This window comes from Seriola lalandi, unplaced genomic scaffold, assembly GCF_002814215.2.
Source record: "Seriola lalandi dorsalis isolate HSWRI2012SDOR001 ecotype SW California unplaced genomic scaffold, Sedor1 jcf7180002054322, whole genome shotgun sequence".
In the NCBI taxonomy this organism is placed as follows: Eukaryota; Metazoa; Chordata; class Actinopteri; order Carangiformes; family Carangidae; genus Seriola; species Seriola lalandi.
This window is the reverse complement of record NW_019524875.1, coordinates 1-15216: the sequence shown is the minus strand read 5'-3', so window position 1 is coordinate 15216 and position 15216 is coordinate 1. Positions and strand designations below refer to the sequence as shown.

Here is a 15216-nt window from a genome sequence, read left to right as displayed (position 1 = left end):
ACATACATCCACTACCACAAAATGAAAGAATGCGATCAATTCCAGGTGTTAATCATCATTGTGCACAACTTCATATTTAAAACTGCTGCATGTAGAATTTGAAAATTTCCTGCTTTGGCACCTCCAGTGTTACAAAATGACACTGTGGCAGAAACAATGAAAATAACAAAATGAACTGAAACTGAAGTCAAAGTCCACACCGACTTTCACCTGGATAGTTTCATTTCTCTACAAACAAAACTTTGGCCATCAGAATAATTTGAAAGACGCAATGATCATATAAAATTATACACATAGTGATTTTAAATGAAGCAATAAATGCATATTTGATTAAGAGTATGTTGCGTACTAGCTTCAGAGACACAGCAGACTTCATCCTCTTCATGGCGCCAATCACAACTACTCGCTGCTGTCTTTTGCCTGGTGAATGAGAAAATGAGACAGACATTAAAAGTTAATATTTCTATCAATATTTATAAGATGCAGTCTGTTGCCAGAAGCTGACTGACTAACCTTGCCCATGTCGCGACTCTTGACTTTCATCTTATTGATCTGGGACTCAGCGATGTCGGCGCGCTCTTCAGCCTCCTCCAGCTCGTGCTGCACCTTCCTCAGCTTAGTCAGATGAGTGTTGGCCTGCTCTTCCTGCCAGATACCAAATAAGTAAAATTTTCCAAATGTCACAGTAATCAAATGTTAATGTCGAAAAGAGGTCACTCACAGCTTCTTCAGCCTGCCTCTTATACGCTTTGACCTTCAGTTGGAGTTTGTCCACCAGCTCCTGCAGTCTCACCGTGTTTTTCTTGTCTTCATCAGACTGATATTTGGTAACAGAGAACAAATACTTCACATCTGATAGACCACTAAAACTTCACAGAGCCTTTGTATGAAAAGGAACAAGGTTTTCCCACAAGTTTACCTGGTAGGTGAGCTCCTTAATCCTGCGCTCGAATTTGCGAACACCCTTCACAGCATCTGACCCGTGTCTTTGTTCTGCTTCAAGCTCATTCTCAAGTTCTCGCACCTGCAAAAGACAAAATTTGAATATGTAGCAGTTTCGCAAAAACACAAAAATGTCAATCAAGCAGGATTTTTCGGCGATAAAGTACAACACATTACCCTTGCTTCCAGTTTTTGGAGTTGCTTCTTTCCTCCCTTCATGACCAGGTTCTCGGCCTCATTGAGACGCTGCTGCAGGTCCTTCACCGTCACCTCCAGGTTCTTCTTCATCCTCTCCAGGTGAGTGCTGGTGTCCTGCTCCTTCTTCAACTCCTCCACCATCATGGCAGCCTGAGAAAATGGAGTCAAACGGTTAGTAGATTGCTGCTTTTCTCAAGTTGAAATTGAGTAAAATCCATACACAAAAACACACACACAGCTCTTACATCAGTGATTGCCTTTTTGGCTTTCTCTTCAGCGTTCCTGGCTGCTTGGACACTATCATCCATCTCAGCCTGAACCTGAGACAGATCAGCCTCCAACTTCTTCCGACTGTTGAGCAGGCTGGTGTTCTGTCAAAGATCATTTCATTTCACATTAGATTAATAATATATGATGATTCAAGGTTTGCTGTATGATGATTTATACAATATAATGGTGCTATATAAATGCCAAATGAATCATGACACAGTGATACCTTGATTCTGTAATATAGACCGTGAAATCAGTTTGAGGAAGGAAAAGCAGCTGATTTGTAGTTCTCTTCTTCAGTCTGACAAATTGGACACTAATTGTGTGAATGCACATTTTATTGAGCTATGATCAGTCTTTTTCTTTTTATCTTATGTTAAACTGGAATAAATGTATCTATTTTTAGACTTAAACCTGCAATAATTAATAACTTTGATTTCCCAAGAACTAATGTCAAGGAACTTTCCCAGGGGTCAAAGTTCCTCCAGAACATTGTGGATTTGTGTTTTCACAGCGGGGCCAAAGCCCCAGAAGATTATGCAAATAAGTCAGCTGACGTATCAAAACATTTCAAGTCATTGTACAAAAATGAACCACAAAGCCTGGACTTTGTTTTCAGTCCATCAGCTGTAAAAGCTCTTTGGGCTGCTCCATCTTTACTATTGTTGGCCACAAACTTTAAGCTAAACAACGTGTTTGTAGCTGCAGGTTTAAAAAAAAAAAAAGCAATGCTAGTATACTTGAACAATGGCCAACATTCAGCGCTGCGAGGCCCACGCCAAAAGTTCCTGAACCCTCAGAAAGTACTACCCCCCGAGCAGCGGCGCTTTTTTGAGGGTGAAACTGTCTTCCCAGAACTTTAGACCCTGGTTCCCTGGTGGAAAGGCAGGTAGAGGACCTGAATTCCTCAAAAGGTTCCTGTTCCCTCAAAGAGACTTTCTATGAGGCTACCTTGAAAGTGAAATCTAATGAAAACATGATAAAAGAAGAACCTGCGAGTGAAGCAGCTGGACTCTCTCGCTGGCATCCAGCAGCTCCTGCTCTGCTAACTTGCGGCTCCTCTCGGTTTGCTCCAGAGTCGCTCTGATTTCCTCCATCTCAGCCTGCACCAGGTTACTCCTGCGCTCAGACATGGCGACCTGCTCTTTTATGTCATCGTTGTTTCTAAGGACATCGTCGAGTTGAATCTGAACTTCCTACACAATCAAATAAAACAGTGTCCTTCTACTTATGTCTTCATAAAGGAAACATTGCTCAGTCTGTACAGGGTCTTATATGTGGTAGTACCTTGAGCTGAACTTGTATGTTCCTCAGTTGTTTCTGGGCCTCGGCCGCCTGCCTGTTAGCATGGCTCAGCTGGATCTCCATCTCGTTCAGGTCTCCCTCCATCTTCTTCTTCACTCTCAGGGCGTCGTTCCTGCTCCGGACCTCAGCGTCCAGGTTACTTTGCATGTTGTCAATGATTCGTTGGCTGTTTCTCTTCAGCTGCTCGATCTCCTCGTCCTTCTCTGTTACCTTCTTGTCCACCTCAGACTTCAACTGGTTCAGCTCCAGCTGGACTCGCAGGATCTTGGATTCCTCATGCTCCACAGAGGCCTGATTAAAAAAGGGACATACAGCCATGTTGACCAGATATTGTAGAGTATGTTTAAATATATATAATTTAGATATTTTCTTCCACCTACCTCTGCCTCCTCCAGAGCGGTCTGAGCCTCCAACTTCTCCTGCTCAGCCTGTTTCTTTAATTTCTCGAGTTCATGGATGGTTTTTCCTGTTTCTCCCAGCTGTTCTGTGAGATCCATGATTTCCTCTGCAACAAAAGGAAATATGATGTTCTACCATTTGCCACTAAAAACATTGGCTACAGCATTATTGTAAATTTAAAAAAAAAAAAAAGAGTGTGTATATATACGTTGCAGATTTTTATTTTCGCGTTTAAGTGTCTCCGCTTGTTCCAGGCATTCTTCAAAGGCATTCTTCATCTTGAAGTTCTCAGTGCCCAGAGTGCGCACCTCTTTCAGAGCTGACTCCAGCTCTGACTGACCTTCCTCGTATTTCTGTTTCCACTCAGCCACAACCTACAGGAAGTTCATTTGAAAGTTGAATATTTAACACAAATTTTTCTTTCTAAGTTTGATATCTAAAAGTCTGGTTAAATGTGAACTTGTGCAAGAGAGAAGGCTATTAAGGTGATCCATGGTGTTCAAGTTAATGTTTCCTTGAACGTTATTATGGATAACTTCAAGGTTGTCCTAAAGAACGTACTAATTCAAACCAGGTAAGTCCCATTGAGGGTGGAGACCTAGTTTCCTAGAGACACCTGAACAGGACGGTAACATAAACAGCGGACAAATCAGGCAATGGAGGAACAATATCCTGTTCTGTAAACGTTTTGCTAGAGATGTGACACCAGATTCATCAGGCAAGAGCAGCAGTGATACTTCTCGTCCCTGTGATGATATAGATGTTCCTGGTTTTGACAGCTTTGTGTTAACTTGCTATTTCAGTAAAATGGTTTTAGCTTCAACTTGCGTGTACTTTTCATTTGCAGTAAAATATCCACCTTGCATGTTGCTGCATTTGCCAAATGGGCCAATTAAGTTGTCCAAGTTCTAATAAGGCAGAAATCTCACCTTTGTCATATTCGCCTCATTATGACTAGAATATATAGGATGCCTGATTTGGATGAGTTGCATTTTGTCAAGTTGAAATTTATGCTTAATCAGAAGTGTTTTCAGAGTTTGTTTAGGTTTTACAACAGAGAGGAAAACAAAGATACACATCTGGTTAACTTCCCCACCTCTGACTAAATGCTTCCCTAGACTTTTTAATGAAACATTCAGGCCCAAAGTAGGTCACTTTTTTACCACATTAAAATATAGTAGTAGTATATTATATAGTATATTTAACACCTTTGTACTTTGGTAAAAAGCCAGCTACCAAACGAGACCTTAAACTAAAAATACTATATATCTATATATCTGCCCAGGTTCAAGGTTTACTGCAGCACGCAGTTTAAGCACCTATCACGTTAAAATGATTCCTTCCCCGACATGAAACTGTCTGTGTTTCTCAGTCAGTGTATCACTTACATTAGTATTTACATGATATCTTATAAAATTTGAAGGTTAAAACCTTGTCAAAATTTCTCTGCTTCTTGTCCAAGGCAGCAGCAGCAGCGTTGGACCTCTCGACATCCATCATCAAGTCCTCCACCTCTCCCTGCAGCTGCTGCTTTGTCTTTTCAAGAGAGGAACACTTGGAGTTAACGGCCTCCACAGCTTCTTCTGCGTCCTGCAGACGCAGAGCGAGCTTCTTCCTGTGGGAAAGACTCATGGTTTATCATAAGGTCCCGTGGGATAATATCCTGTTTGAAACTGATGTGGAGATCCTTCCTACTTTGCCTCCTCGAGCTCTTCCGTGCGTTGGATGGCGTCGGTCTCGTATTTGGTTCTCCACTGAGCCACCTCGCTGTTGGCCTTGGACAGGCAGCGGTGCAGCTCAGCTTTGGCCTCCTGCTCTTCCTCGTACTGCTCTCTGAGCAGCTCGCAGTCGTGTCGAGCTGATTGCAAACTGTGAGCCAGGGCGTTTTTAGCCTGAAACGAAATTACAGAACCAGCATAAACACTTTGAGCTCCATCTTTGAACTATGACCATGCTCATCTCTTTGGCCGGACCTTACCTTCACCTCCTCCTCATGGAGTCTTTTCAGCTCCTCGATCTGCTGCATAAAGGCTTGCTTCCCCCGAGTTAGCTGTGACATTAACGATTCTTTTTCTTCAAGCTGGCGAGACATTTCAGCTGGATGATAATTGTAGGAAAATTAGAAACAGCTTGTCAGTGAGTGAATGTGACTATGACATTATTGCTCAGATCTGACAAAGTATTCCTCACCATTTTCTGTCTGCAGCCGAGCTTTCTGACTTGAAAGGTCATTTATGAGTCTCTGATGCTCCTCCTCTTTGGTTTTTAACTCAGTCAGTTGATCTTCAAGTGAGCGGCACATTTTCTCCAAATGAATCTTTGAATTGGAAAGAGAAAAGTTTCACTTGTCATCTCTTTAAATGGAAGTGAACAAAAAAAAAATTATGATGAGTACAATAACCAACCTTTGCTTTAGCCATGGTTTCCATATTGCTTGATAAGTCATCCATCTCCAGCTTTAACTCGCTCTTCTCCTTCTCCAGTTTCTGCCTGACCCTCTGGATGTTATCAAGCTGTTCTCCGAGCTCAGCCACGCTGTCTGCATGTTTCTTGCGCATGGCAGCCGAGGTGGCATCGTGCTGCAAGGAACCCTCCTCCAGCTCTCTGCGCAGTTTGAGGAACTCGGCTTCACGCTTCTTGTTCATCTCAACCTGAGCGGCGGTGGCTCCTCCGGCCTCCTCCAGCCTCTCACTGATCTCCTCCAGCTCCCTGGACAGATCAGACCTCTGCTTCTCCACTTTGGCCCGAGCTGAACGCTCTGACTCGATTTCTTCCTCCAGCTCCTCAAGTCGAGCCTGAAGATACGATATTACAACGATGTGATCCTGGAAGTAATTTAGCTTTGCGGTGTCACCTCAAACCCAAGTCAGTGACTGATTCCTCACCTGGAGCTCTTTGATTTTCTTCTGCAGCTGTGTACCAAGAGCTTGTTCGTCTTCTATCTTCGTCTGCAGCTGTGACAACTCAAAGTCTTTCCTGTCAAGTGAAGTAAAGCCTGCTGTTCATTTGTGCTTTCATTTAGCTATTTGGAATTGGAGCAGGTCTTAAGCTCTTTACACAAGGAGTCTAAAGTAATATTTCATTTTGTTTCAATTCAAACACATTCCTGGTGGCATTAGCTCAAAGCAGTCATAACGGACATGTGTGGGGTCGCTGATGAGTTTATTTATTGCCTTTTTGAGGACTTGTAGTTGACACCTTGGGGACAGTAATGAGTGTTAAGTCCAACATTCACTTTCTTTGAGCTACAGGGAAATATTCGTCTCCTTAGCTGCCAAATGTTGCGGTATGTTCACCAGCTAGTTGATAACTTTGTCTGTTAGCCGTTCGGCGTCACTGGAGACAGCTGCCAAATGCTGTTGGAAACACCACTAATAAGAGCTGTGAGGCTGAGCCAAACAGCTGCAGGTTGTAAGACACTAGTATGCACACTAGTATACCGGTTATGTTTTTTGCATGTAAACAGCTTATCCCAGTTTTGAGAATCCTATATAAACTACCAGGAGTAGTCTGATAGGAACCAGGATACTGTTGCATGTAAACACCTTACCCAGGTTTCTGAACCATCTCATAGTCGCTGAGATGGTGAGACATCGAGACAGATCTGCAGATGATCAGAAACCTAGCATCTAGAAACCACGGTAACTTTGCCCATTATGTTTTATAACACACCACCATACCGATGAATATAGCTATAATTCATTTAGTAAAACCGTATCTATAATTGTAATATTATGGGTACCAGGGAAAACCTACTTCTTCAGCCTCTCGTCCAGCTGCTGCTTCTCATTTTCCAGATCCATGATGGACTCGTGAGCAAGTTTCACATCGCCCTCCAGCTTCCTCTTGGCTCTCTCCAGATCCATCCGGACCTTCTTCTCTTGTTCCAGCGACCCCTCAAGCTGAAAACACAAATCTGGTCATCACGTGCATCTTAACTGAAGCTAATAAAATATCAGTCTTTCCAGCCTTGACTCTATAACTCACCTCATCTACCTGCTGTTCTAGTTTGGTCTTAGCTTTGGTCAGAGTGTTGATTTTGTCCTCCTCTGACTGCAGGTCGTCCAGTGTTTGCTGATGAGCCTCCTGCAGCGCTCTCTTCTCCTTGGACAGTTTGGCGACGTTCTCGTCTTGGCTCATGATTTCTTCAGTCAAGTTTTTCACCTAGAGCCATTATTAAGAACTGATGTGACAGGTCTCCTCCAACATGCTGATACAGCAACATTAGACAACACGAGGTATGTAACATTACCTTGTTTTCAACAGCGTGTTTCTCCTTCTCCACTTTGGCCAAGGTGAGCTCTAAGTCGTCGATGTCTCTCTTCAGCTCTGAGCACTCGTCCTCCAGTTTTCTCTTCTTGGCGGTCAGCTCGGCGTTCACCTCCTCCTCGTCCTCCAGTCTCTCCATCACCTCCTTCAGCTTGGCTTCCAGCTGCACCTTGCTTTTGATGAGTCCTTCACATCTCTCCTCTGCATCCAGCAGGTTGTCTGCCTCCTGATGTCAAGTTTAGGTACCAAAATTATTCATGTACAACTAGGTAAACTTGCACTAATTCTCTCTGTGGTATAACTTACTGCTTGGACTTGAAGTAGTAGATCATTCTTCTCTTGTACGACGGAGACCAATTTCTCTTCAAGCTCCCTCCTCCGGTTTTCTGACTTGGCCAGATCTTCTTTGAGCTTAGTGAAATCCACCTTCATTTGGGCCATTTCTTTATCGGCCTCTGCGCTCTTCAGAAGAGGTTTGAGCTTAAAATACAGCTTCATCCACGGCCAGTGTTTCACGTTCATGAAAGAACGGAAGTTATACTGAATCGTGTAGATCGCCTCCCTGTCAAAATAAGACTTGGATAAGTTTACTCTGCAGGTTTCAGCTCGTCTGGTGCCATTTTTCTTATTGCACTGGGTGTGATTTTTACACATATATATTCATTCTAAACCACTAAATTTGGATACATCCTGACTGAAAATATTTTAACCAAATCAACCATCCAAATTCAGTTCTGGTGTATAGGGAAAAAAATTGCAAGTTTTGGCACAGCTAGGCCGATTTTTTAAAGTATGACAATGATTTTACATGACATTTTTAAAGTTTTTCATTTTTCTGAGGGTGTTTTGCTTTCCCACCAGGCAGCCATCACAACATGTGAATAATGTGTATGTCGCTGTCAAACCTACGTTACAGTGATGCATCAAGACCATAGCGACTATTGATAAACTGAGATTGTGTCTTCTGTGATATTATTATCGCTTATTTCTGGAAGTTTCGTTAGATTTTAGGTTGCACATTCATTACAATTAATTAATTTATTAATTAATTAATTTTTCAAGGCTGATTCTGATGTGTCTTCACTAAATTTCACAGTTTAAAGACAAAACCTTAGATTCCTTTCATTTTCATTCAAAGTTATAATATGTAATTTTTCCACATTAAAATGTCTAAAAATGACTAGACCATTGTTACCATATATTTTGTTGAGTTGTGAACTTACATTATCACAAATGTTTCCAGCAAATTAAAAAACCTAGAGAAATCCATAATTTGAATCAAGTTAATAGTCTGTTTCATATCTCCTTTGTGTATGTGTTGGTGTTGTGGTTGTCTAACAGAGGCATCAAAATTCACTTCAAGCTGATGGCAATGATGGTGAAGCCAACAACTCCCACAATTTCATGAACCTCATGTAATGAGATAAAGCTGAGCATCAAAGTTAAAAACCTGTTTGGCAAATTCAAATTTTGACCTAATTAAGCTACAATAAGATGGTGAACATGGCAAGTTCAACATCAACACATTAGCATTGCTATTGTGAGCGTGTTAGCATGCTGACATTAGCATTTAGCTCAAAGCAGAGTTTGGTTGGTGGGAGCTTTAAAGCAGTAAATATCTTTACTTTCTGGCCATCATCTTCATATACTCCAGCCGGACGAGGTATCCACGACACAGAGCCTGAGTGGACATCACAACCTGGGCTAACCGCTCGTCTCTCATCTCCTCCAAAGCTCCCAGCAGACCAGCTTTAAAAAACACCTGAAATTAAAGGTCGTTAGTTTTTATGTAGTTTATTCAGTCCTGACATTTCTGCCTTTTAACTAGGTAGCTCTGAACAAAAGAAAACCTTAGTGTGTCCGAGCTTGTACTGAGTGTGATCCACGTCGATTGAGCCCAGCAGTTTCTCTGCAGCTTTTTTGTTGTCCATAAACTGTCCTTCAGGAACAGCACTGGCATTAAGAATCCTGTATCTATAGGAGGAATAACAGGCATGACTGAGTGTGAGACCAAATCATTATGAATTATTTAAAGGTGAGGCTTTATTTACCTCTGCTTGAAGTCCCCATAGACAATTCTGCTTGGAAAGCCTTTCCTACAGATCCGGATGCCCTCCAGCACGCCGTTACAGCGAAGCTGGTGGATAACCAGGTGGTTTTCCATAACACCTATGATGAAGGAGATGGTTATTTTTATTCATATTGTTCTTTAGGATATTCTGTGTATCTAGAAATGAAGGGGTTATCAAAACTACCTGGAGTTTTTGTCTCATTTGGTATCAAGCATCGCACAAAGTGAGGATGAGTTGTTCTCAGATTGGTCATGAGCTTCCCAAGATTCTCCTGGAAGAACATTTACAGGTGAACTGTAGAACCTGTTTATAGTATTCAGACCTTTTTTTTTTTACTAAAGGAACATTCCCCTAGTTAGTTTATTAAAAACAATTTTAAAAAAATACCACAGAGCTTTTAAGATTTTAGAAGACTCTCATCTCACCCTGAACAGAGCTGACACAGTTTGGAAAGATGCTCCTTTCTTCTTGGATCCTTTCTTTGCTCCTCCTGCAGCTGCATCTGCATTATGGTGCATTCATTTATGGGTTGATTTGTGTTTCACTTTGATTGATCATTTTGATTTTGCATGTACAATAATTCTCCATAATGCATCCATAATCAGAAATCACACACAACCTTTTCCCTATATGTATTTCTGCATTTCCACAATGATGCTGAAAAACAAATTACAATAAACATTCATGATAACATGGTAATAAGTACAGATGCCTGCAGAATAAATGAGGATGGCTGTTCATGAACTCCAGCAATAATATATGGGTTCACAAGTTCTCAGTACTTGGCTCTGAAACCAGCCAGTGATATCATCTTCAATAATACAGTATGGGGGAGAATCAGACACAGCCAATAGTTTATAAATATTCAGAAAAGCCAACTATGGTTAAAAAGCTTAGTTACCATCCGAGCCAGAGAAGCTTGCATAGAACATGGACAGTGTTTTGACCGATGACTTCTGGTAAAGCTGAACAACGGACTCGTTAAGCGGGTCTTTGTTCTTCTCCAGCCAGCCAGTGATGTTGTAGTCCACGGTGCCGGCGTAGTGCACCAGGGTGAAGTGAGCCTCAGGCTTCCCTTTCACTGGTTTGGGCTTCAAGAAGCAGCTGTTCTTGCCAAGGTGCTGGTCGTACAGTTTGTTCTTGAACGAGGTGTCTGTTGATTTTGGGAACATGCACTCCTCCTCGAGGATGGAGAAGATTCCCATTGGCTTGGAAAGAAAGCATTTTGATTAATAATCATTATGACAGTTGCGACATTTAATTCCATTTGGGTTCTTATTTTAAATTCCAGAGTATTCAATACCTTTTCAATGAGCTCAATGCAGGCTGCCAGGTCCATACCAAAGTCAATGAACTCCCACTCAATCCCTTCCTTTTTGTATTCTTCTTGCTCCAGTACAAACATGTGGTGGTTGAAAAACTGCTGCAGCTTCTCATTAGTGAAATTAATGCAGAGTTGCTCCATGCTGTTGTACTAAAAGAAAGCAGTAGAGATCATATTCAAATAAACAGACGTTATTCAGGAAGCCTACAGACATTAAACACCTACGTCAAAGATCTCAAAGCCGGCGATGTCGAGAACACCAATGAAATGCTGTCTGGGTTGTTTCGTATCGAGCTGCTGGTTGATTCGTATGACCATCCACAAAAACATCTTCTCATAGACGGACTTTGCGAGGGCACCGATGGAATTGTACACCTGAAAAGAGGGAAAGTCAAAAAGGAACAATTATCTGGAAGGTCACGTAATTTTAGTGTGTTGGCTCTGTAAACTAGCACAATGGATTTGAAATGAAACAGACATTCAAGAGCTGCTGACTCACATCAGATTAAGACTCTAGTTTATACATATACGCATGAGTGTTTTGATGGCCCTATACATTCTGTCTGTCATTACTGAAATAACAATAACAATATTTCATATTGATGTCTCTCCACAGGTTTCATCGCAGTTATCTGTGACTCCTGTGACGATGATTCCTGAAGCTGAGGGGAATCAGAGGCCAGGGTTTTTATTTTAAACTAAAAGGGATTTGTACACTGTAAGTTAAACTTACATACAAGTAAGTATATATATATATATATATATATATTATAGTTTTGGATGAATAACAAGTTTCTTATGCAGATAAAAGTGTTTTCTTCAGTGCTTGTTAATGAATTCAAACACAGGTCAAATTTAACCCTAAACAGTAAAGTCGTAAACCCTTTTCTAACACATGAGGAGGGTTATTAGACTGCATCGTTTTTCATCTACAATATCTTCTCTTTAATTTTAAACATTTTTTTTAATGTAATCCTGTGTCGCACATTTCTTATTCACTGTTGTTATTTCTCTTATCTCTCCCTATTATAATCTGTTATTATTACTGTTGTTACTTTTAGTATGATTATTATTGTTGTCAAATTTCTTCCCTTGTTTTTATAATTGTTTTTCATCCACTGTCTTTTCTTTATCTACTTTGAGCTGCATGTATTGCATGAAAATGATCAAATCATTAATCAGGAGCCAGAGAGTAGGTGGAGAAGTTTAACTATTAATCTTTAATAAAGTATTTAATATCTGGCTTGCAGTCAGTCTGATGTCTGAGACCCACAGGCCCCAGCAGACGTTGATGCTTTGCCAAGCTTGGAAGGCAGCCATCTTCACTTCTTGCTTTTTCCTTCAGTGTAGTATGTGAAGTATTATAAATATATGTGAAGTTTAGTATGTGTAACACAAGTTCAGTGTTTTCACTTAGTCTGTATTCTTTCATTTAGCAAGTGTCTACACACAAGGTCAGTCACAGGTCACCATTAAAGCCCATAGTTTATCTGCAGGCTTGTGAGTGTGCAGCTGCTTTACTCACTTCAGCAGTAGCCAAGGTTGTAGCAGGCCTCTTAGTGATAGCACATGTAGGAAGATGCAAACATTTAAGGGAGAGTTTGATGTGCCTTAGTGTTCCAGGGACAGATAGCATGCGTCATATTTATTTTAGTTTATTAGGATAGACGATTAGGAAAATCCTCAATGTGAGTTAGGTCAGACATGAGATCATGCTCAGGTTTAGGTATCCAAATACCTCTGCTTAAGACTTCAAGTGTCTCCTGAAAAAAGCTTGCAAGATTTCCATCACAGTCAGTTGGATTGATGTTTTGTGGATGACTTCACCAGTCCAGAACGTTAACATAGAGAAAGTCCTTGATAAATAAACATTCAACAGCTTAAATATGAAAGTGAGCCTTTAAAACTCACAGTCGCTGTGTCATCGTACTGAAGAGCCAAAACAATCACTGTCCTTTTACTTTCAGACTGCACTGTATATAGTTACAACTCGGCTTTGTTGTATATTAGAGTGAAATTAGCTGGAAGCTGAACATTATTTTTTGAGAATCATGTGGTGTGATGTAGCAGCACCATCTCAGTTACTGGCTAGTGAACCTCAAATTGCCCCTGGTGGCTGTTCCATCAGTGTACGGGTGTGATGTATGTATGTGTGTTTGAGTCGTCTCTAAGACTAGAAAAGTGTTATATAAGTGCAGTCCATGTACCACTGTTCAACTTTCAGATTTAAGGGTGTAAATTTAAAGAATATTAGTAAACAATTCTGTGTTCATGGAATAATAGTGATAATACACTCAACATACAGTTATAGGAAAATCACAATCAACCAAATGGTTATTGAGAGGTAACAGGATGGCTGATAACCAGTGGCTCATCTCGGATGATCTTGTGCATGAGATTATGATAGATAAGTATGAGATACATGTGAAGCATTGGGCTATTTAAAAGATGTTTGGTTTCAGTCTTACCTGCTGCACATTTTGTCCTTTGGTGACATACTCATTTCCAACCTTTACTCTGGGATAACAGAGGTTCTTCAGCAGATCAGCAGAGTTCAGGCCCATCAGATATGCTGCTTTATCAGCTTCTGCAGTGAAAGAAAAACATCTCAAACAAAAAGCCGCCTTCTGGATTTATCTTCTCATGTATGCCTGATTCCTTTATTGGCATTTAAGCTTTTATGGGCGGTCCTCACCCTCTGTGCCATCGGGCTCCGCCTGCTCCTCTCGCTGTTTCTGCTTGAACTTCATGTTCCCATAATGCATCACGGCGCCAGTCAGTTTATAGATGGACACTTTCTCTTCAGCAGTGAAACCCAGAATATCAATGGCTTCCTGCATTAAAAAAAAATAGGAAAAGTCAGATGTAAAGCAACTGAAACGACGGAGCAAGCTGCGTGTGGTTTCACTCAGTCAACTCACATCTGTAGCCATTAACTCCTCTGCATCGTTTATGCTTTTGACATTGATTTCCCCTTGACTGATGAAGGCAAAGTCGTAGGGGTTGGTGGTGATGAGGAGCAGATCTAAAGTTAAAGAAATTAGGTTAAGATCTTTGTGTATGAAGGTCGACTACATGTGAGAAAAAGAAAAATTAAACAACTGAAAATGGATTCATCAGAATACCAATAAGTTCAGGCTTCTTGTTGCAAGTAAGCTGATAAAAGATGTGATAACTCCTCTCAGCCGACAGCTGAAATGTCACTCTTGATTTCTCTAGCAGATCTTCAAGGAATAAAAAGGCAAAATTAACTTCAACTTGCAGCAACATCATCAATCACAGACAATATTCTGTAAAACATTTGTATGTAACTTACATGTTTCAATATCTGCAGACGCCAGTTTACCAGTCGTGCCAAAGTGTATTCGAATGAATTTACCCTGGCCAAAAAAAAAAAAATTTGACATCTTACTCTGTGTTGGATATATTCCTGGAAAATCTAATTTAAATGAAGTCCCTCAGGCTCACTCACAAAGCGAGAGGAGTTGTCATTCCTTACAGTCTTGGCATTCCCAAATGCCTCCAGCAGTGGGTTGGCTTGGATGATTTGATCCTCCAGAGTCCCCTATAGGAGAGTAGACCTGTATATCTGACAACCACTCTGCTCTGAAAAACAAATGACTGACTCCACCAGCTGCACAGCCGGTCAAAAACCTGCACGAGCTCACCTTCATTTTAGTACTGGTCTCCTTCTTCTTGTCTGCAGACACTGCGATTGTCGCAAAGTACTGAATGACACGTTTGGTGTTGACAGTCTTGCCTGCACCTGATTCTCCACTAAGCAAAATCAAAAATACACATCTCAACTTCTGATTGTTTGTTCTGACGTTAGATATTCAAAATCGCTGCTGTACTTACGTGATAAGTATAGACTGATTTTCACGATCTGGGAGACAACAAAGATGACGATTAGATGGTGGCAAAAATAATAATTACTCAGTTGTAATTGATTTGGGCTGCAAACGCACCAGTCAGCATGAACTGGTAGGCGTTATCAGACAGGGCAAAGATGTGAGGGGGAACTTCCATCCTCTTCTTCCCTCTGTAGGCCTGGACCACCTCTGGGTTGTAGACCGGCAGCCATTTGTAAGGGTTCACAGTCACACAGAAGAGTCCAGAGTAGGTCTGCATGGAAAACACAGCAAACACAAATTAAATTCACGGAAACTGGAAAATCCATGGATCAAGCAAGGACTCTTGTATAATCTAACATAATGGGCTCCTGTTGTGCTCGCAGAGGTATAATGCACTTTCAATGTAAAGTAAGGTAGATTAAATGACAGGATTTAGCATTGTGCTCCATTTGCCTTGGATTTCAAGCTGAAAGTTTATGAGATAGTGACCTCTCTGAAATTCGAGTGGGTTTTTTTTTTTTTGTACTTCGTATTCCCATCTACTATAAACAGACGTGTCAACATATCCGTCTTTATCATATAG

The 15216-nt window shown here is 41.0% G+C and overlaps 1 protein-coding gene across 1 annotated transcript; it reads right to left on the bottom strand.

The window, feature by feature from the left end:
* Positions 1 to 12: 12 nt before the first annotated feature.
* On the bottom strand, positions 13 to 14904 carry LOC111655517 (myosin-4-like; the record flags this gene model as incomplete). Its single annotated transcript, XM_023406957.2, has 37 exons — positions 13 to 420; positions 514 to 645; positions 722 to 817; positions 920 to 1024; positions 1120 to 1290; positions 1386 to 1511; positions 2403 to 2606; positions 2698 to 3006; positions 3096 to 3220; positions 3323 to 3488; positions 4546 to 4729; positions 4810 to 5006; positions 5093 to 5211; positions 5305 to 5431; positions 5520 to 5909; positions 6000 to 6090; positions 6871 to 7016; positions 7102 to 7278; positions 7367 to 7609; positions 7690 to 7945; positions 9009 to 9145; positions 9234 to 9357; positions 9435 to 9552; positions 9639 to 9726; positions 9881 to 9957; positions 10357 to 10663; positions 10759 to 10929; positions 11005 to 11154; positions 13248 to 13366; positions 13475 to 13613; positions 13701 to 13804; positions 13905 to 14003; positions 14096 to 14159; positions 14252 to 14344; positions 14448 to 14556; positions 14638 to 14665; positions 14748 to 14904. Coding segments are annotated over 37 exons (5469 nt in total), but the record flags the coding sequence as incomplete, so codon positions are not given.
* Positions 14905 to 15216: the final 312 nt, after the last annotated feature.